A 20,765-nucleotide genomic window follows, 5' to 3' on the forward strand; every position below is an offset into this window, starting at 1 on the left:
CTTTGGCAAATTGCTTGTGTGTGTTTTATTATTTAAGGAAAATTCGTGTGAATATATGAAGCACAAGAGGGGAGAGGGAAAGGGGTTTAATACCAAGAAAGTTGGAGGCTAGCATGAAATTATTGTGCAACAAAAGGATCAAAATTATATAAAAACACAAGTCTAGTTGTGATCTAGTATAGTTGAGCAAGAATTTTTCACTTCAGGATTGTTTTTGTCATGTACTTTCATGTATCATGTGTCATGTACATCTTTTTTTAGATGGACGAAAGGGAATGCAGATTTTTTTTTTCCAAAAAGACCCTTCCCCCCTCAAAGTTTAGATGGTCGGTCGCTAAAAAGTACTTCGTGAGCCATTGAGAGCAACAATGTTGCGAGCAATCTATGGAAAATTGTCTTGAATTTTCGATAAAGACGCGAAATCAAGCATTTGTTCAAGCGTTCCTGCAAAAAAAATGCGCATATCTGAATTTCAGGATTTTGGATTGTTACATTATACAAGATGTAGCTAAACAAGATAACTAGAATAAAATGCTGTCTTTATCTTGAATACTAATAAGGATAAGTTCATTTATTATCTCGAGGGGGGGGGGCATGAGAATACTGTGGAGGGGGGGGGGGGGGGGGCTCGAGAAATTTCTGAGGTCCAAAGGGGCGGCGTCAAAAGTATATGGATTTTAAAAGGGGGGTAACTGATTCCTTCGGGTGTTGTCTCTACTATATAATTTGACGAAGTGTCAAATCAGACTTTCTTGGTTTAACTTGTCTCTTTTCTCTTTTCTCATGCTACGATTTTCTTGCTAGGAGAAGATCGAAACGTCTTTTTGCTTCTTTTACGTCATCTATAGCATCAACCATTATCAGGTTGCAACCTGGAGTTAGTCGCATCTTTGAGAAATTGAGTGCCTTCACTTTTTCTGAATTAATGTAGCCAATTTATTTCCCTTTCCCTTGCTTTTATATATATGCAATGGGATTATTATTACTCTTTTTCTCTCTCTTTATCACAGGATACCCACCGAAGGGCCATCTAGTCTAAATTGCTCTTTTTCGACAAACGTTAGATTAGCCTGACGTAAGATATGATATGATATATGAGTCCGTTTACGAGTCCTTTTCGTATTTTTTAGACTAATAATTCAGAGACGTGCTCGCATCGACTGGCCGTGATCTTTTGCATTATTCTCGAGGACTGGAGCGAGTAGACAGTTTTCGATTAGAAACATGGTGTCACCATGTTTGTTGGACCCGATATTCGCTTTCTTTTTATTATATTATCAGTATTTACAATATTTAACGTAGTCCACAATAGTTTTATGAAACCCCAAGGATGTGGGGCAAAAGATGATTGTAATTGTAGCCCAGGATATTGGGGGTCGGATTGTCAGTACTCTAGACTTCGGTGAGTATATTTGTGACAACGCTCCCGTTGAAACGATCTATCAGCTATATTCCCGGGAAGAAAGTTTCCTTTTGTGAGAAATCGTCCATGGTATTATCTGCTTTCTCTTCTGCTCTAAGTCTTTCAAAAAGGAATTGCCTTAATGTTTTGTTCCTCTTCGTAATATGGGATTTTCACGGTGATTAAGCCGTGCGAATCTTGCCCTCTTGTTTCCGTCGTAGTTGATGAGTATGAGTAGGAACTGAGAATCGTTCACGCTAACTCATAACATATATAATTATATATTTTTCTATGATTGTATTCTTCTCGACATATTTCTAGGTGTTGATGTAAGTCGCCTAAATTTAACTTCTCCTAACTCCGTTTTGTTGTGTTTACTATCTCCTAAATTCTTTGTTATTATTTTTGTGTATATATTACTGATCTTAAACACAAACAAGCAGACACAATTTGAAGTCACGTATTTCCTACTCGTAGTTCTACATGCCGAACGAAATATGTCTTCTTCTTTATCCATAAACTAATCAGACACACATTCCATCCTTTTGTGAATGGTAACATCTTTGTACAAACGATGGTTTCATAGAGGCCCTACAAGCCAAAAGTCAACCTAGCAAAGTACCAATTGTAGGAAAGCGTCCATTTTCATCGGCTGATTTGGGGGAAGCCTTTGCGATATTTTCGATTGAATTCAGTGAATAAGGCATAAAATTAAATTTACTTGAATTTTTTTTGACTTCTGATTTTGGCTGAAAACAATAATAAAGTTTTAGATGGGCTCTTTAAATTGTATACACCTATTTCAAATGATGTTGTACTTAAGAATCCATGTGTCATAGCCAGCAATGTCACATAGGTATACATAAATATATTAATCCAGGTCTTTGAAAACCATGTCAATTTTTACAGGCACATAAACAAGAATTTTATATCTTTCATAACCTAGATTTGTTTTTGTTATGCTTAAAAATGTGCTCATTTTTTGTTTGATCAACATGAAGCACTGCAGGCGGCTATAACACATGAATTCTGTTATGACACATGAATTCACCAGGTGCAACCCTCCTTGAAATAGGTGTATGTAAATAGGTATCAGTCCAACGGAGAGGGGAGGAGAGGGAAGGGGGTGGAGGGATTCATTATGAAAGAACACTTTATTCCTCCCCTATCCCCTACCCCCTACATTTATGGTAGGCCTACAAGTGTGTCAGCATTGTAGCTTTGAATGTACAGTACAGTAATATGCTAGTACTGTACATATTAATATATCACTATTCTAACTAATCAATATCCAAATCCTGGAGGGGGGACTCTCCAGAAAAATAGACGGGGATGTCTTTTAGGGTTGAAAATTTTGACCAACTGTAATCCCTTAGGGGCATTGAAGAATTTTTCTGATTTTGCTGTCTCTTATACTAAGTTCAGGAATTGCAACAGAAATTTTACCCATAAGAGAAAGCAAAATGGGTGTGGTCGTAGGAATCTATAACCCTAAGAGATGGCAGAATCCAAAAAAAAAAAAAAACTTTTAACCCCCCCCCCCCCCTTAGGGATAGCAATTGGTAAAATTCTATACCCTAAGGCTAGGTTCAAACGTCTTATCATCCATGAGCTGTATTCAATATAAATGCATGCAAATGAAGATGAAACAATCGACTTGATTCATTTGCATGCATTTGCATTGAATACAGCTGATGGATAATAAGACGTTTGAACCTAGCCTTAGGGTATAGAATTTGACCAATTGCTATCCCTAAGGGGGGGGGGGGGGTTAAAAGTTTTTTTTTTTTTTTGGATTCTGCCATCTCTTAGGGTTATAGATTCCTACGACCACACCCATTTTGCTTTCTCTTATGGGTAAAATTTCTGTTGCAATTCCTTAGGGTTAAAATTGATTTTGCCGATAATCACCCCTGGGATTGAAATTGTGCCATAGAAGGCTATTAAACATTTTGAGGAACCAAAAATATCCAAATTTTAACATTTTAAACTGTTTGGATGAGCAGCAATAGATATATTTATTTGCATGAAAATTGAGTGTGATAAATTATTTTCAGATTGACTGGGGAGAAGGGTAAACTTACAGATGGCAGTGGAAAGTATAGGGAATCTTCAAAATTCATGTGGCTTATTGAAAGCCCAAGGTATGTAACATATAGTCTTAAATACCCAACAACAGTCAATCTCTTTCAAGTAAGTGCTATTTTCAGATTATTGTACAAATATTGTCACTTCTAGGAGTAGTTAATATGCTGTTCTTAACATGTGCAAGTCAAAATGTAAATACTTGCAAATGAAGATGAAGCAATTTACTTCATTTGCAACCATTTGCTTTTTGAGTGGTACATGGGAAGAATGGCGTTTTTTTCTATTTACTGTACCTATGGCAGTTAAAGCTCTTTCAAGCAAATAAACTTTCCAGTTTATTGTAACTTTTTAAACAATTCAATTTTTTTCAGGCCCAATAGTACTATAGTGTTAGAGTTAGATGAGTTTGCGACTGAGTGCTCATGGGATCACTTGTATGTCTATGATGGCCGGTCCATCAGAGCACCCCTCCTCGGGACTCTTAGGTGAGTGCAGTAGTGTTATAAAACATGATTTATACTATTTAACTCACTTGAGAAGAAAGACATCCCTTCTTTTTTATCTGATTAAAAACTGTTTGAGTACTGCACAGAGGTTTGCAACATGTTTAGTACACAGTGCCATAGCAGACCTTGGAATATTGAAGGAGTGCAATGCAGAAACACTAAGAAAATATTGGGGGCACAGCCACATTCCTTTGGGTCATTTCCTTACAATTAAAAAAATATTGGGAGGGGAGGGGCATGTGGCCCTGGTGTGCCACCGTCTGCTAAGGCACTGGCACCCGTTTCTCGAAACACTCGAGAATTCTCGGGCCCGAAAACTTTATTTTGCGTTTTTGTTCAAAATTTCGAATGTTTCATTTTGGAGAACTGCTTTCATATTTTAGAACAGTTTGAACTTCCACTCGTTCGTATTTCAAATGATTATGCTCAATAGGGCTATTTTCGAAGTTTTGCTGAAGCCAAAAAGTTACCCGAAAAGTCTCAGGTGACTACGAGGTCACGAGAACTTTCTTAATATTTAAGCCTGTGAATTTCGGGCCTGAGGAATTCTGGAGGGATCAAAATTTATAAATCTATAAAGAGGATCATCCTTTACATCAATCTTTGTGGTAAAATACGATGTTTTACTATATTTCAACACATTTAGATACCATAAATTTTATAGGAATTTGCCAGCTTTTCAAATTTAAGGAATAAAACGGTTTCGGGCCCGAGAAATCTCGGGTGTTTTGAGAAATGAGCCCCAGGTACTGTAGAGAACTATGCAATTACTTTGCTAAGCTTCATGTTTTCTATTCTCCCCAATTTAGACATCTTGTAATATCTTTTGTGTCTATTTCAGTGGCATGCGACGCGATGCCCACATCAAGGAAGTTGCTGATGCACCAATCATTTCTCTCTTTTCTCGCTCGGGTGCTGCCTTTCTGTATTTCTATAGTGATGCTAACTTTGCCATGAACGGCTTCTCTATCAAATACAGGTGAGCAAACCTCAACTGAAAAACTCTACAAGCTATTCAATTTCCCATTTAATTTATTTTACAAAATATTTTTTTCGTAAATTTCTTTTTACCTCAGTATCAAGCTAAACTGCCTTGTGAAGTGCAGTTACCATGGTGACTGTGCAGCAGATGGATCATGCGTATGTGCGGCAGGGTGGGGTGGGTCTACATGTAGCCTGCCTGAATGCCCTATCACCTGTACCAGCGGCACATGTGACCTCACCGTGAGATATTGTTCTGGGTGTGCTGCAGGCTTCACTGGTATGTTATACGCCTGTTTTACTGTGTTTGCTACAATCCATTTATTATGTACTTAGATAGGGTTAATAGATTATTAAAGTTAGACTTAATTCAGCTATGTATTTCAGATAGTGTTGCACTAAAAAATCTATGTGTCGTAAGCCCCAGTTCTTCATGGATGATGAATGTTGTTTTATCCAAACTAATATCTTCAAGTTAAATAATATTTTCTTCCTCTGTTTTAGGGCCAGCTTGTAACACATCATTAGGGGAAGGCTATTGGACTCAACACATTGCTTACAATCAAGGTAGAAGTTCCTTGCCTTTCTTGCTTTTTGCCCCACCCACACAGTTAAAATACCACAACCACACAGTTAAAATACAACAACCACACAGTTATAATACCACATACACACAGTTATAATACAACAACCACACAGTTATAATACCACAACCACACAGTTATAATACCACAACCACACAGTTATAATACCACAACCACACAGTTATTATACCACAACCACACAGTTATAATACCACAACCACACAGTTATAATATAACAACCACACAGTTATAATATCACAACCACACAGTTATAATACCACATACACACAGTTATAATACCACAACCACACAGTTATAATACCACATACACACAGTTATAATACCACAACCACACAGTTAAAATACAATGACCACACAGTTATAATACCACAACCACACAGTTATAATACCACAACCACACAGTTATAATACCACAACCACACAGTTATAATACCACAACCACACAGTTATAATACCACAACCACACAGTTATAATACCACAACCACACAGTTATTATACCACAACCACACAGTTATAATACCACAACCACACAGTTAAAATACCACATACACACAGTTATAATACAGCGACCACACAGTTATAATACCACAACCACACAGTTAAAATACCACAACCACACAGTTATTATACCACAACCACACAGTTATAATACCACAACCACACAAGTTATAATACCACAACCACACAGTTATAATACCACATACACACAGTTATAATACAACGACCACACAGTTATAATACCACAACCACACAGTTATAATACCACAACCACACAGTTAAAATACCACATATGTACACACAGTTATAATACCACAACCACACAGTTATAATACCACAACCACACAGTTATAATACCACAACCACACAGTTATAATACCACAACCACACAAGTTATAATACCACATATGTAAACACAGTTATTATACCACAACCACACAGTTATAATACCACAACCACATAGTTATAATACCACATACACACAGTTATAATACCACAACCACACAGTTATAATACCACAACTACACAGTTATAATACCACAACCACACAGTTATAATACCACAACCACACAGTTATAATACCACATATGTACACACAGTTATAATACCACAACCACACAGTTATAATACCACAACTACACAAGTTATAATACCACAACCACACAGTTATAATACCACAACCACACAGTTATAATACCACATATGTACACACAGTTATAACACCACAATCACACAGTTATAATTCCACAACCACACAGTTATAATACCACAACCACAGAGTTATAATACCACATACACACAGTTATAATACCACAACCACACAGTTAAAATACCACAACCACACAGTTATAATACCACAACCACACAGTTAAAACACCACAACCACACAGTTAAAATACCACATACACACAGTTATAATACCACAACCACACAGTTAAAATACCACAACCACACAGTTATAATACCACATATGTACACACAGTTATTAATACCACAACCACACAGTTATAATACTACAACCACACAGTTATAGTACCACATACACACAGTTATAATATCACAACCACACAGTTATAATACCACATACACACAGTTATAATACCACATACACACAGTTATAATACATCCACTCAGTTACTGTATAATTCCCTATTAACACATATATTAATAAATCCGCTCAGTTACACACATCCACACAGTTATGATACATCCAATCAACCATACCCAATTTTTAAAGTTTTCTCAGATTTGTGTATTTTTTTTTTCAAATTTAACTAACCCTGTTTATTACTTTGTCAAGATCTCTCAAATGTAATTTTTAATTTTCCAGATGCGATGTCTGGCCGTGCGTCCCATAGCACTGTTGTCCTGGGTGACTGGATCTGGGTTTATGGAGGATACTCTCTCATTAGCACACAATTCAATGATCTCATTAGGTTAGTGTTGCTTCAAGATCTGGTCAGGTAAACATAATTTGTTCTTTTTAGCAAACTGTCTAAAACACTAAAACACATGTTTATGATCCGTTCTTGTATGATCCTGTTGTCTCACCTGTACTCGAAGGTACTCTTTGTCAAACAACACCTGGGAAGTCCTTCAGCTAGATCCTGCTAGTCCAGTACCATCTAGAAGATATGGGCATTCTATGGTGGTGGTTAATGTGAGTACAGTATTGGACAATAGTAACATCGCTGTTGCATTTCCCCTCCCACGTGTGTTAAATGCTGGTGACATTCCCAATTTCGAAAGTGTCTCTTACACTCTGCATGTAGTATTTAACTGATTTCTTTCATCTCATCAGGGTTCTTTAGTCGTTTTTGGTGGTAGAGTTGAGGGTAGTGAGGTGAATGAGTTGTGGATTTTTGACACGCATCTCATGTCTTGGCAAGAGGTGAGCCCTAAAGGGGGTAACACTCCACTAGCTGTCTCGGGACACTCTGCAACTGTAGTGGGTGGCAAGATGGTGGTCCTATTTGGGTACGGCCCAGAGGAAGGATTTACACAGAAGGTTCAGGAATACGACCTAAGTATGTATACTGTAGGATATAATTAGCTTGAGTGCTTCTCTTATTAGATTATATGACCTAGGGTGCAAATTATTAGTTTTAATATCTATTAAAAGATTTGTACCCAGAGCTGTTATTCTGAAGTTTGCCTGTTCTCATCCTTGTGTAATTATAAATTAATGACCATATAATTAATGCCAAGCACAACTGTTGGCCAAATATTTCAATTTTGGTAAATCCACTTTTATCTGCTGTTACATATAATAAACTTTCAAAATGTTCATTCCCTGTAGTGATAACCAAAATAATTAATGCCAAGCACAACTGTTGGCCAAATATTTCAATTGTTGTAAATCCACTGTTTTCTGCTGTTATTTATAATAAACTTACAAAATGTTCATTCCTTCATTTATTGTTCATTTTGTAGTGACAAATTCCTGGCAGTTGTTCAATGTGAGCTCCCATATCGTACGTGCTACCTATGGTCATAGCAGCGTATATGACCACCTCTCTGGCCGGATTTATTTGCATGGGGGATATCGGATGCCATCACCAAAAGGCAATTCCAAGGATGAGATCTCCAGCGATACCAATGCATACGACCCAAACACAAGGCAGTGGTGAGTCAACGTCTTCAAAACAACATACTTTTTTGCAAGAAAAACTGGGATTTATAGCAGAAAGCAAACAAAATACATTCTTATCTCACTAGTCCTTTTTGCATACCCTGCTAGCAGAGCTTTCTTCCTGTTTGTTTCTATCAGTTCACTTATCCATGTCGCGAGTCTGTTCTTTTGCATTCTCCTTTGTTTGTGTCCGCAGGAGAAACCTCTGCCTACATTGTCGCGTATTTTTGCATGACCAATCTGTAACAAGTTTATAAACTACTTATTGTAGATCTGATTCAAATTATGTATGTGTTTTCTTTAGGTACACATTACTGAGCAGTGACCAGCCCAGGTTCTTCCACTCGGCTGTGCTTATTGGTCACATGATGCTTGTGTACGGTGGTAACACCCACAATATGACTGTGGCATCTGATAAGCTGACTAAATGCTACTCACAAGATTTTCTCATGTTCGACACACGTAAGTTCAGTTGATACAACATTTTTTTGTAGAAGTGCCCCTTTTTTATCAACTTGGTATTACTTTTGGCAACAATTGCAAAGAAAATTGTGTTAAATAAATCCACTCTGCATGACCCTAAAGTCTCTGTTATTTATGATTTGTAGGGTGTAATAACTGGAATAAGATGCCAACTAAAGATCTTCCGATCTTGTCGGAACGATTTGGTCACACCGCCATTCAGATAAACAGGTAAGCAAATACATTTTACAGTATGTTCTTCTGGGCATGAATATCATGTAAATATGATCACATGGGTTAGAAGGACGATAAGTAGAATTCTCTGATAACTGTTCAGTTTCTGTTCTTTACAGTACAATGTTCATTGTTGGAGGATTCAATGGTACCATGCTGAATGATGTGTTATCGTACACTGTGGGTAGGTACCACACTATAACCACACCCTGTAGCAACATACCCTGTAGCAACACACACAGTGTTTGCATTGCATCGGAATATACTCCTTTTGCAGTTCATCTTAGCTGCTGAATAGGGTAAGACAGTCGCAGCAGCGATCTCTGGTGAAGCTATCAGGAAAGCATTACTTTCTATGAGTATAAAGGGAGGAATTTATAAAGAGAATGGTTGCTGTGTTATGCAGGTGAATGCTCTGTTTGGAAGGATCAGTCCACTTGTCACCAGGCTTACTTGCACAGTGGATGTGCCAGGTTACTATCCACTGGAGCCTGCATTAGCCCAGTGGCTGCTCACAAGAGAGCAAATGATGCCATCTCAAGGCCCGCATGCACTGGTGAGTTTGAAGCATGTGTGATACTCTAAGTGCATGCCCATATGAGGCAGATGTACTAGAGGTACATCATAAAGTAGATGGGAAAGTGCCAAACTTATTGTATGTATCAACAGACCCCTGAAAAGTACTCATGCCAACCTGACGGAAAAACCTATGGAAAATACGCAATCTAAGATAGAGAAAGAAGACACAACTTCTTACAATGGCCATCGGTTCCTTGTATTACGGACTGATTTTCAAAACACTGAGACCGAGATGCACAAAGCGTAGATTTTGGCTTAGATTTCGTTGACATTTTACAGTCCCATCAATTTAAAAAAGTCGCATTTGCTATTTTGTTTGCTATTACTCATTAAGTACTTAGAAAAATATTCCACCTTATTACATGTGAAATGGGCTTATTTGAAGTGTTATGTGATGTTTTTCCGTCATGTCACTCATACCACAATATCCTAACATGCTGTACAGTAGGTCCTAACATCAGCAAAAACAAGCAAAAAATTCTAAAAATAAGACTGAATGCTTTGACAACCAGGGGTTTTGTTTAGACCCGGTGGCTGGCAGAACCGCCAGCTACTATTTTTCGACTGTAGGCTACTTTTTTTTTAATTGATTAATGTTTTATTTGAACTAATATCTTCCACCCCCTACTCATAAATCTCCACCGCCTACTCTGAAACTCAATAAAACCCCTGACAATCCAGTAGCCAATCAGAGTGCTTGTACAATTGTTGCCCAGGCAACCATAGGCTAGGTATTGGGGTGGGAGGGGAATTAAGGCTCATTAATAGTTCAAATATATATTCTGTAGTCAATGGAAACCACAATTCCACTTAGCCGTCAAGGATATCCTAAATTGCACTTGCCTTGGCTTGAGTCTGAGACAACTCATCTTGAGTTGCTATCATAATAGTTATCTAAAAGGCAACAAAAGAGCCGGTGTGTATCTGCACCCCTTCACACCCAACCAGCATACAGGCCTGCTGCAATTATAATGATTTCATAGTTTGATATTGTAGATAATAATTGATAATCCACCTTATGTATTGCGATGCATTTTGTTGGAAGAAATCTAAGAACTTAAACTTTTTCAGCCAACCCAGGGCATTGCCAGGGGTTTGATTCCTGCCAGAGATGCACAAGTAGCGCCCATGGCTGCCGATGGTGCAGCAAGACAAACAAATGCTCTAGCAAGCCTTGTGAACACTCTGAGGTATGCTCCTCCTTGTCAACACAAATTCCATGACTATTCTAAGGTTGACATAAAGCAATAAAAATAAATTGAAATAGACCAAAGAAAACCATAGTATATCCCAAATTAGTATATAAAACTCGGGAACCTCGCAAGAACAAGCGATGTGATTGGTTGATAAACTTGGGATAAAAATGCAATATACACCTCCTAGGAGGTGGATATTTTTCTGCGCCTTGAAATCAAGCAAATGGCGGGTGTAACAGCCGATTTGCAAGTGTTTCCGAAAAGAAAATTGCTCTAAAGCTCGTTTTATATACTAAAACTTTTATACCATTTCCAATTCGGCGGATAGTGGCTTTAAAAATATCTACCTCGGGCCTTCGGCTCTTGGTAGGTATTTCACCATTATCCACCTTAATGGAAATGGTATAATTGTTTAATATAAAATAGAGATGTCCTTGTTACCACCTACTTAACCTCTAACTCTCTGCCTGTATCCTCTCAGCAGATATTTTTTTAGTAAAGCGGTTTATATCCATTACAATGATCGCATTTTCAGGCCGAGGTAATTGAGGTCGACAAGTGTGAAGCCCCTACTAGTGTATGCCAAGGTGAGATAACTGGCCAAAAGGACATGGCGGAAAAACATGGAAATGCGCAATTCGAGATAGCTAAAGAAGACACGATTTCTTACAATAGCCATTGGTTCCTTGTATTCCGGAATGATTTTGAAAACACAAATAACGTGAGGCCGAAATGCACATACCCAGATTTTGGCTTTTAAAAATATTTTTTCCTTGATCATCCTTGCGCTATGTACGGGCTCAGGGGCGAAAAGCCCAAATTTCAATGGCACTAAATGAAAAGTCGCATCAATTTAAAAAAAAAAATCGCATTTGATATTTTGTTTGATATTACTCACTAAGTACTACGAGAATCTTTCCACATTATTAGATGTAAAATGGGCTTATTTGAAGCGTCATGTCATGTTTTTCCATCATGTCGGCCAAAAGTAGATGATAATGTATATTACGATAATGGCATTTCGCAAATTTTATGTACCTTCATGATTTCCCCACAGTTCTTGCTGTACATTGATAATGCCATCTAACAAATTCTTATACTTTTATGATTTCCCACAATAGATTTAAAATTCCTATTGCACAAATACTATTTTTCACTTCATCTCCTTAAGTGGGTATGTGCGCACACACCCGATGTGATAACAGCACATCATGTGATGACTGCACCCGGAGCAAGGGGTGCATGTGGTGTGAGTCGAATCAGAAGTGCGTCCCTCTCAATGCCTACGTGGTGTCCTTCCCATATGGACAGTGCCATGAATGGACACGGGACAATACATGTGCAGGTATTCATTATAATTTCATTTACCAGGCTAGTCACTCACATCATGTCAAACTAAACAAAAAGTTTGATATCTAACTCAGCATAAGTATGGTCATGGAGGGCGCCAACTAGATATGAGCTCAAAATGATATTGCCACTAGCACACAGCCAAATAAATATCAACAGGATGTTCTTGATGAACAATAAACGATGTTAAAGATGTGATTGAGAACTTGAATGCTTTGACTGCTCTGAAGATCAGAAAATCTGAAGGTTAAAATCCCTTCCTCACCAACTCAACTAAGCCTTGTAACGATGTAATATATGCCGGCTAGTTCAAGTCTAATGGTTAATGTTTCTATTCCAGCTGTCCAGTGCTCTAAGATGGTCTCTTGCTTGGATTGCCACACCCTTCCGGGTTGTGGCTGGTGTGATGATGGCTCTGGGACTGGTTTGGGGAAGTGCTTGGCTGGTGGTGATCTGGGACCATTTGTGTCCAACAGTACCTCACAAGACAGCAGATGTCCAGTCAAGGGTGGCAGGCAGATGTGGTACTTCATCGAATGTCCAGGTAGGGAAAGATGTCACAAGAGAAAAGATGTCTACTGTTGTCAAGGGTGGCAGGGAGATGTGGTACTTCATTGGTTGTCCAGGTAGGGAAATACGTCACAAGAGGAAAGATGTCTACTGTAGTCAAGGGTGGCAGGTAGATGTGGTACTTCATTGGTTGTCCAGGTAGGGAAATACGTCACAAGAGGAAAGATGTCTACTGTAGTCAAGGGTGGCAGGGAGATGTGGTACTTCATCGAATGTCCAGGTAGGGAAACACGTCACAAGAGGAAAGATGCCTATTTAAGGGTGGCAGGGAGATGTGGTACTTCATCGAATGTCCAGGTAGGGAAACACGTCACAAGAAGAAAGATGCCCAGTTAAGGGTGGCAGGCAGATGTGGTACTTCATTGAATGTCCAGGTAGGGAAAGATGTCACAAGAGAAAAGATGCCCACTTAAGGGTGGCAGGCAGATGTGGTACTTCATCGAATGTCCAGGTAGGGAAACACGTCACAAGAGGAAAGATGCCTATTTAAGGGTGGCAGGCAGATGTGGTACTTAATTGAATGTCCAGAAATAACTTACAAAACACCTTACAAAAGGAAAGATGTCTGTTAAGGGTGGTTATTAAGCATGGGCAAACTCTGTGTATGTCTCTCCTACAGCATGTCAGTGTAACGGCCACAGCACATGTGACAGCAAGAACAACTGCAAAACATGCCTGCATAACACAAATGGTAAGGTTGTACTAAATCACGATTTGTTGGTTTGTAGGTAAAACCCTTGATTGGTTTGTTGGAAATTTTGCATGATTGTAATTTTTCTAATCTCATGTTTTCTGTTCACACTCCCTCTTACTAGGGACCAACTGCCAGATCTGTAGTAATGGTTACTATGGCAACCCTAAGAACGGAGGTACATGTAAAGGTGAGGAACTCACAAGGGTAAGCAACTAACTCATCCTTAGAAGTGTAATAGTTGTATGGTTCAGCATCCTTCATTACTCATCCTTGGAAGCCACAGTGCCCAGACGCTATTAGGGTTTTGCACTACACAGTGCAAGCAGTTCTTACTTTTACAGTTTATTTTTCATATATCTAAAGAAATGTGTGTCATGCCAAGATATACATCTTCGAGTTTGAAAAGTGTGTTGATTGTTCCCTTCTCTTTTCTTTAGCATGTGAGTGCAATGGACACGGAACCTCTTGTGACCATTTGACAGGATCATGCGTCTGCCTCACTAAAGGCGTGGTCGGTGCTAGCTGCGAGCTGTAAGTAGATACTCCCCCTACCCCATAGACAGAAGAGGTCTAGAGTTGCTTCAGGAGAAGCTGCAGGAAACTGGTCCAGAATCTCATAAGCCCTGTGCAAACTCGCCAGCCAGCATTACTGGGATTGTGTTCTGCATGATACATTTCAGTCATAAATATCGGTTTCGTGACCAAAAATTTGTGACGTTTTCTTTATTTATAGATGCGGTAACGTTTTTTTTCTCTTTGAAATGACAGCATTATATGGACGCGAGCTTTTTTCGCTCTAAACGATGCAAATAATCCCAGAATTGCTGGGTTCATGTGTAAACTGCGCCAGCAAAGTTGTGATTTGCTTGGTTGACCACGAGACAAAGGAGATGCTGGTGAAGTGCTGGCAAAAAGTTTGAACTCAACCAGCCAGCACCTCCCAACATGGTGTTCAAACTGCTCCAGCAATGCTTCGCTAGCGTCTCGCCAGCAATACTGGTGCAGCTTGCACAGGGCTATATACCTGCAGGAAACTGGGCCAGGTTCTCAGAAATGTGCAGATAAATGAGCCAAGTTCTCGGAAACTAGTAGGAAACTGGGCCAGGTTTGTAGAAACGTGCAGGAAACTGGGGCATGTTCTCAGAAACGTTCAGGAAACTGACCCAGGTTCTCAAAAATGTGCAGGAAACTGGGCCAGGTTCTCAAAAATGTGCAGGAAACTTGGCCAGGTTCACAGAAAGCAGAAAACTGAGCCAAGTTCTAGGAAGTTAGCAGGAAACTGGGCCACGTTCTCAGGAACATCCATCCTGCATCGTTTTTCAGCAAGTTGAATGACATTAGTTAAACCCTCTCGACAGGTGTGAGGACAGCAAAGGTTACCATGGAAACGCTACTCGTGGGGGAAACTGCTTTTGTAAGTTCCTAGTGCCCATACTGTAGGAACAAAAATCCAAAAATTGAAGATTTTTTACTACAAATGTGTTTAACGAAGATTAAAATAAATGTGTTAGATGAAGAGGGCTTTAAATGTGTTTAACTAAAATTTCTACAAATGTGTATTTGGCCTATCGTAAATAAAGATGTCTCAAGATGTGCTGTTATTCGAACTTGCCTATACATGTAATTTTGTTTGGCTCTTCGCTTTTGAATTTTGCTGTGATAATGTCCGTGTGCTTATCATCCTCCAGTCGATTTGACCAGCAACTACGTGTTCACCTTCAACGTGTCAGGCAAGAACAGGGCGAGCTTCAGGAACACACCGCAGAAGGTAAGACCTGCTATCTTATATTATTTTGCTTAAAACCGCATGATGAGCCGAAAACATTAAAGAAATGCAGCTGATTGGAGGTAAAGACAGTATAGACCCTCTTGTTAAGTCTGATAAAGGCGGCCAAGAACAGTAATGTAATCACGGTTTGTGACTTTTTCAAGGTTACATTTTGTTGATTGTTAGAGGCAAGAATGCACCAAGGATTTTTAAGAGGGCTAAATGCTAGCCTAGATGTACGCATGTCTTGGGTGCTGGCACTTCATCAAGGAGATTGGTGGGGATTTACTGTTAAGGTGGTTAATAAGAGTGTTTCTTATAGGAGGGGGAGGCAAGCGGATATCAAGGGGGTGTATTCGACTTACTCACAACTGTTAACTGAAAACTGTTTTCTTTCAGTCTGATCGCGACGTGTTGTTCACCATTCGAGTGCTCGGATCTCAAGCCTTGATGAACGTCACCTACACTACTGGTGAGTGATATCAAGTTGCTGTATGTACGTGGCAGGCGAGGAATAGAGGGATTTCATGTATACGGCAGTGAGGCATATTGTTTTGTTGAATGTACACAATGCATAAGTGATATTGATTATACACCTATTTCAAATAAGGTTGCACTTGAGAACCCATCCCGCATTGGCTCATGGGTGATGTATAAATTCACGAATCCTGGTCTGTGAAAGCCGTGTCAATGTTGAGGGAACATAAAAAAGGATTGTACACCTATCCAAACCTGAATTAGTTTTTATTTAGGATTATTTGCACTGCAGGATATGATACACAACCTTTTTTTCTTTTATATTGGCTTTGGTTTGATTCGACTGTGCATACCCTGTACATATCTTTTGTTGTTATTTCAGGCTCCGGGAGCGAAGAGCGAGCTGTGATTCTAATGAAGCCGATCGGTTACTCCAAAACCACGTTCAAACATGAAGATTACGCATTCGGCAAAGGAGTTGTGTTTAACATCCATGTGTACGACATCGATTTTGGCAACGTCAGTCTCGACGTATGTATTGCTCCGATCATGGTTATAATCGAGAATCACATTCCATCATGCAAATACACATTCCTTAAGCTCGTCTATAGCTTTTCTTTTACAACATAAACGGGGCTTGTTTAGCTGAATTGTTTTCCCTTATTTTTTTTCCAGATCTCATTTTCGCAAATGACCCCATTCTTGTTGCTCAAGTTCTTCATTACCTTTTTCGGGTAAGACTCGAGATGGATTTTAACGTGTCCCTACGCTATTAAAACATAACCATAGCTGCTGTTGTGGACGTTTATCTTCTTATAATGATTCCGGTTCACTGAAATCTGGTAGTTGACTATGCCCTGAAGCATTATTATTATGGACGCAAAAATTTGGCAGTGTCAAGGTGAACCATATTTACCTTCTGTAAACGGACATGACTATATAATTGATTTGTAATGGTTCCGATTATATAAATATTGGTTACGTATATATAAGTGATGGTTCCGTGTATATAAGTGATGGTTTCGTGTATATGTGATAGTTCCGTGTATGTAAGTGACGGTTCCGTGTATGTAAGTGACGGTTCCGTAAATATGTGACGGTTCCGTGTATATAATTGACGGCTCCGTGTATATGTGATGGTTCAGTGTATATAAGTGACGGTTCCGTGTATATGTGATGGTTCTGTGTATATAAGTGACGGTTCTGTGTATATGTGACGGTACCGTGTAGATGTGATGGCTCCGTGTCTAGAAGTGACGGCTCCATGTATATGAGGTGGCCCCATGTATATAACTAACGGTTCCGTGTATACTTTAGGTGTTTTTTCTCCATCTTGATTGTCACGTTTATTGCTTGGAAGATCAAAGTGCGCTATAATAACTACCTAATGTCAAGGGTATGTACCCATTGTTTATAATACCAGAAACATTAGCAAAATCATTATTGCTACATTCATCATCATGACCATTCTAGTGATCATCATCATCGCCAATTTCAACATCATCATAATCATCCATTAACTACCATTAGTTTATCTGTCATCCTCATCACAATCAAGTTAAGCAGCCATGGATAGTATGTTTGATAATTGTTTCTGCTTCTGCCATAGCAACGTCAGGTTGAGATGCGACAGATGGCCAGTCGTCCATCCTCTAGTGTGAGCCTGCTGATTGACAAGCATGATGACCCGTACTGCCGACAGGTCAGTGTTACCATTACAAATACACTACTGCCGACAGGTCAGTTTTACCCTTAAAAATACACTACTGCCGACAGGTCAGTATTACACTTAAAAATACACTACTGCCGACCGATCCGTGTTACCCTCACAAATACACACTGCCGACAGGTCAATGTTAACCTTACAAATACACTACTGAACACAGGTCAGTGTTACCCTTACAAATACACTACTGCCGACAGGTCAGTGTTACCCTTACAAATACACTACTGCCGACAGGTCAGTGTTACCCTTACAAATACACTACTGCAGACAGGTCAGTGTTACCCTTACAAATACACTACTGCAGACAGGTCAGTGTTACCCTTACAAATACACTACTGCCGACAGGTCAGTGTTACCCTTACAAATACACTACTGCCGACAGGTCAGTGTTACCCTTACAAATACACACTGCCGACAGGTCAATGTTAACCTTACAAATACACTACTGAACACAGGTCAGTGTTACCCTTACAAATACACTACTGCCGACAGGTCAGGGTTACCCTTACAAATACACTACTAAACACAGGTCAGTGTTACCCTTACAAATACACTACTTCCGACAGGTCAGTGTTACCCTTACAAATACACTACTTCCGACAGGTCAGTGTTACCCTTACAAATACACTACTGCCGACAGGTCAGTGTTACCCTTACAAATACACTACTGCACACAGGTCAGTGTTACCCTTACAAATACACTACTGAACATAGGTCAGTGTTACCCTTACAAATACACTACTGCCGACAGGTCAGTGTTACCCTTACAAATACACTACTGCCGACCGATCCGTGTTACCCTTACAAATAATCTACTGCCGACAGGTCAGTGTTAACCTTACAAATACACTACTTCCGACAGGTCCGTGTTACCCTTACAAATACACTACTTCCGACAGGTCCGTGTTACCCTTACAAATACACTACTTCCGACAGGTCAGTGTTACCCTTACAAATACACTACTTCCGACAGGTCAGTGTTACCCTTACAAATACACTACTTCTGACAGGTCCGTGTTAACCTTACAAATACACTACTTCCGACAGGTCAGTGTTACCCTTACAAATACACTACTTCCGACAGGTCCGTATTACCATTACAAATACACTACTGCACACAGGTCAGTGTTACCCTTACAAATACACACTGCCGACAGGTCAATGTTAACCTTACAAATACACACTGCCGACAGGTCAATGTTAACCTTACAAATACACTACTGCACACAGGTCAGTGTTAACCTTACAAATACACTACTGCACACAGGTCAGTGTTACCCTTACAAATACACTACTGCAGACAGGTCAGTGTTACCCTTACAAATACACTACTGCACACAGGTCAGTGTCCTCGCTTATTTTCAAATGCGTCTTCGCTTACGTGCTAAGTGCTTCCTTGCTGGCGGTTAAATGCGTCCTTCGTCTCAATCTCCAGACGTACCCCACCGCCATAGCACAGCAGCCGTTCGCATTTGACCACGTGGGAGTGGTCACAGTCCTCGTGCGGCTGCCCAGTACGTCGGCTGGCCTGGCTCCTATTGGCCAATCAGGCATCTGTTGCGCCAGCGCACTCGTGACAACCCAAGGTCACGCAAGTAACCCACAGAATGGCGTTCTGGCGTCACGCCGGAAGTGTGGCCGCAGAGCGGTACCCGACACACGGCGATCGCGGTTCGGCCCTTGCATTTAGCTGAGATCGAACTGAATGCAAATAACGATAACAATAGTTTTGTTTATAATGTAATATACACGCTTGCTTTGAAAGAAAATGCTGGAAGAAGTCATTATTCGACTTGCCGACAATATTACAGCCTTAGGCCAAGGCCCAGGTTAATTTATGTGAATAAGGCTAAATCCATGCAAATGAACCAATAATACGGCTAACTGATAATGCGGCGTTTGAACCTAGCCTAAGGGGCTAGATTGAGTCAGGGAAGTGTAAGGATTGAGTTGAATGAATTGCTGTCCATATAGGGGAAACCTGGGGTAACAAGCAGGCGCGCGCACCCCAGACCCCCGTCATTCATCGGCAAATCTTGCCTACGCGACTGATTATTATTTTTTTCTAGACACGAAAGTCCAAAGAAGGAATCTTTAGCTGTTTTTTTCCACGGAAGTCAAGTATTTTGATATAACAATTACGTTGTTGTTAGCATTTTCATTAAAATTTCCCTCAGTGAGTATTTGACTCAAAAGCAAAAGAACCTATTCCATATAGTTGATGATTCCATAAGGTAAATTGCTGAACCATCCATTTAAATGTAAAAATAATATTTATAAATCGAATTAATAACGTATCGAGAGAAAAACAGGATATTTGTCTATAAAAATACGACTACGAAGTTGTTGCTGTCTGGGGTATTCAGTTGTACTTGTAGTTCTCATTTTTTTTATTAAGGAGTCGATGTCAGCCGCCATTTTGTCTTCCTAGCGAAAGTGCAAAAAGCATCAATTTCCATCGCGGATTTGGGAAGGGATTACGAGATTATTATTTTTTTGTGAATTTGTTAAAAAAGGTTATTTACTTTTTTTTTAGGTTGGCTCCCTCGAAATTTTAAGAATCAGTTCTAATATTAAATGAAAACAATAACTATAAGGTATGGCTGACAAGGGTTCTTTAAACTAGTACCTGCACTTGCCCTCCGTCTTCACAGCTAAAGTTGGGGTTTCAGATAGAGGCATTTAGTCGTTCCACAAAACAAATGGTCACACCTCGAGATCAAAGAACGGTTGTCAATTAGTAAAGGAGTATAAAACAACTGCTCATGAGATCAAGTCTTGATTGCGAATTGCTAGTCTAGGCCTGCATTGGGAGCCATTTCATCATATCTTTGAGAGTACGAGTAAACTACACAAGATTCTAAAAGCGTGGGGGGGAGGGGGGGGGGCTGGATTTCACAATCACAACGACTACAAAGGAATTTGGGTCTAGTTTTCTTGGAAGTCAAAGTTTTTCAGACTCTGAGCCACTCATTCACATATAGAGGGAATGAAAA

At 39.6% G+C, this 20,765-nt stretch overlaps 1 protein-coding gene across 1 annotated transcript; it reads left to right on the plus strand.

Moving 5' to 3' along the window:
* Positions 1 to 1,193: 1,193 nt before the first annotated feature.
* Positions 1,194 to 20,532, plus strand: LOC5508351 (attractin-like protein 1). The gene is made up of 29 exons (XM_048729250.1): positions 1,194 to 1,402; positions 3,460 to 3,546; positions 3,862 to 3,975; positions 4,838 to 4,975; positions 5,073 to 5,257; positions 5,482 to 5,544; positions 7,412 to 7,517; positions 7,645 to 7,741; positions 7,883 to 8,108; positions 8,515 to 8,707; positions 9,018 to 9,175; positions 9,322 to 9,406; positions 9,529 to 9,593; positions 9,816 to 9,965; positions 11,060 to 11,178; positions 11,720 to 11,771; positions 12,356 to 12,529; positions 12,875 to 13,078; positions 13,724 to 13,795; positions 13,920 to 13,985; positions 14,236 to 14,329; positions 15,157 to 15,212; positions 15,487 to 15,566; positions 15,966 to 16,038; positions 16,426 to 16,574; positions 16,719 to 16,777; positions 17,361 to 17,439; positions 17,653 to 17,745; positions 19,205 to 20,532. The coding sequence occupies exons 1-29, from the start codon at positions 1,236 to 1,238 to the stop codon at positions 19,457 to 19,459; spliced, it is 3,459 nt and encodes a 1,152-aa protein (XP_048585207.1). The 5' UTR covers positions 1,194 to 1,235; the 3' UTR covers positions 19,460 to 20,532.
* The last annotated feature ends 233 nt before the right edge of the window (positions 20,533 to 20,765 follow it).

The sequence above is a fragment of the Nematostella vectensis genome, chromosome 6, assembly GCF_932526225.1.
Source record: "Nematostella vectensis chromosome 6, jaNemVect1.1, whole genome shotgun sequence".
NCBI classification, from domain to species: domain Eukaryota; kingdom Metazoa; phylum Cnidaria; class Anthozoa; order Actiniaria; family Edwardsiidae; genus Nematostella; species Nematostella vectensis.

What these genes read in the sequence shown, in the direction of transcription:
- LOC5508351 (XM_048729250.1), top strand. Translation starts at nt 1,236, where the DNA reads ATGTTTGTTGGACCCGATATTCGCTTTCTTTTTATTATATTATCAGTA. An exon ending in AGCCTTGTGAACACTCTGAG is followed by an intron (nt 11,179 to 11,719) that starts GTATGCTCCTCC and finishes TCGCATTTTCAG; the next exon opens with GCCGAGGTAATTGAGGTCGA. An exon ending in CCCTACTAGTGTATGCCAAG is followed by an intron (nt 11,772 to 12,355) that starts GTGAGATAACTG and finishes CATCTCCTTAAG; the next exon opens with TGGGTATGTGCGCACACACC.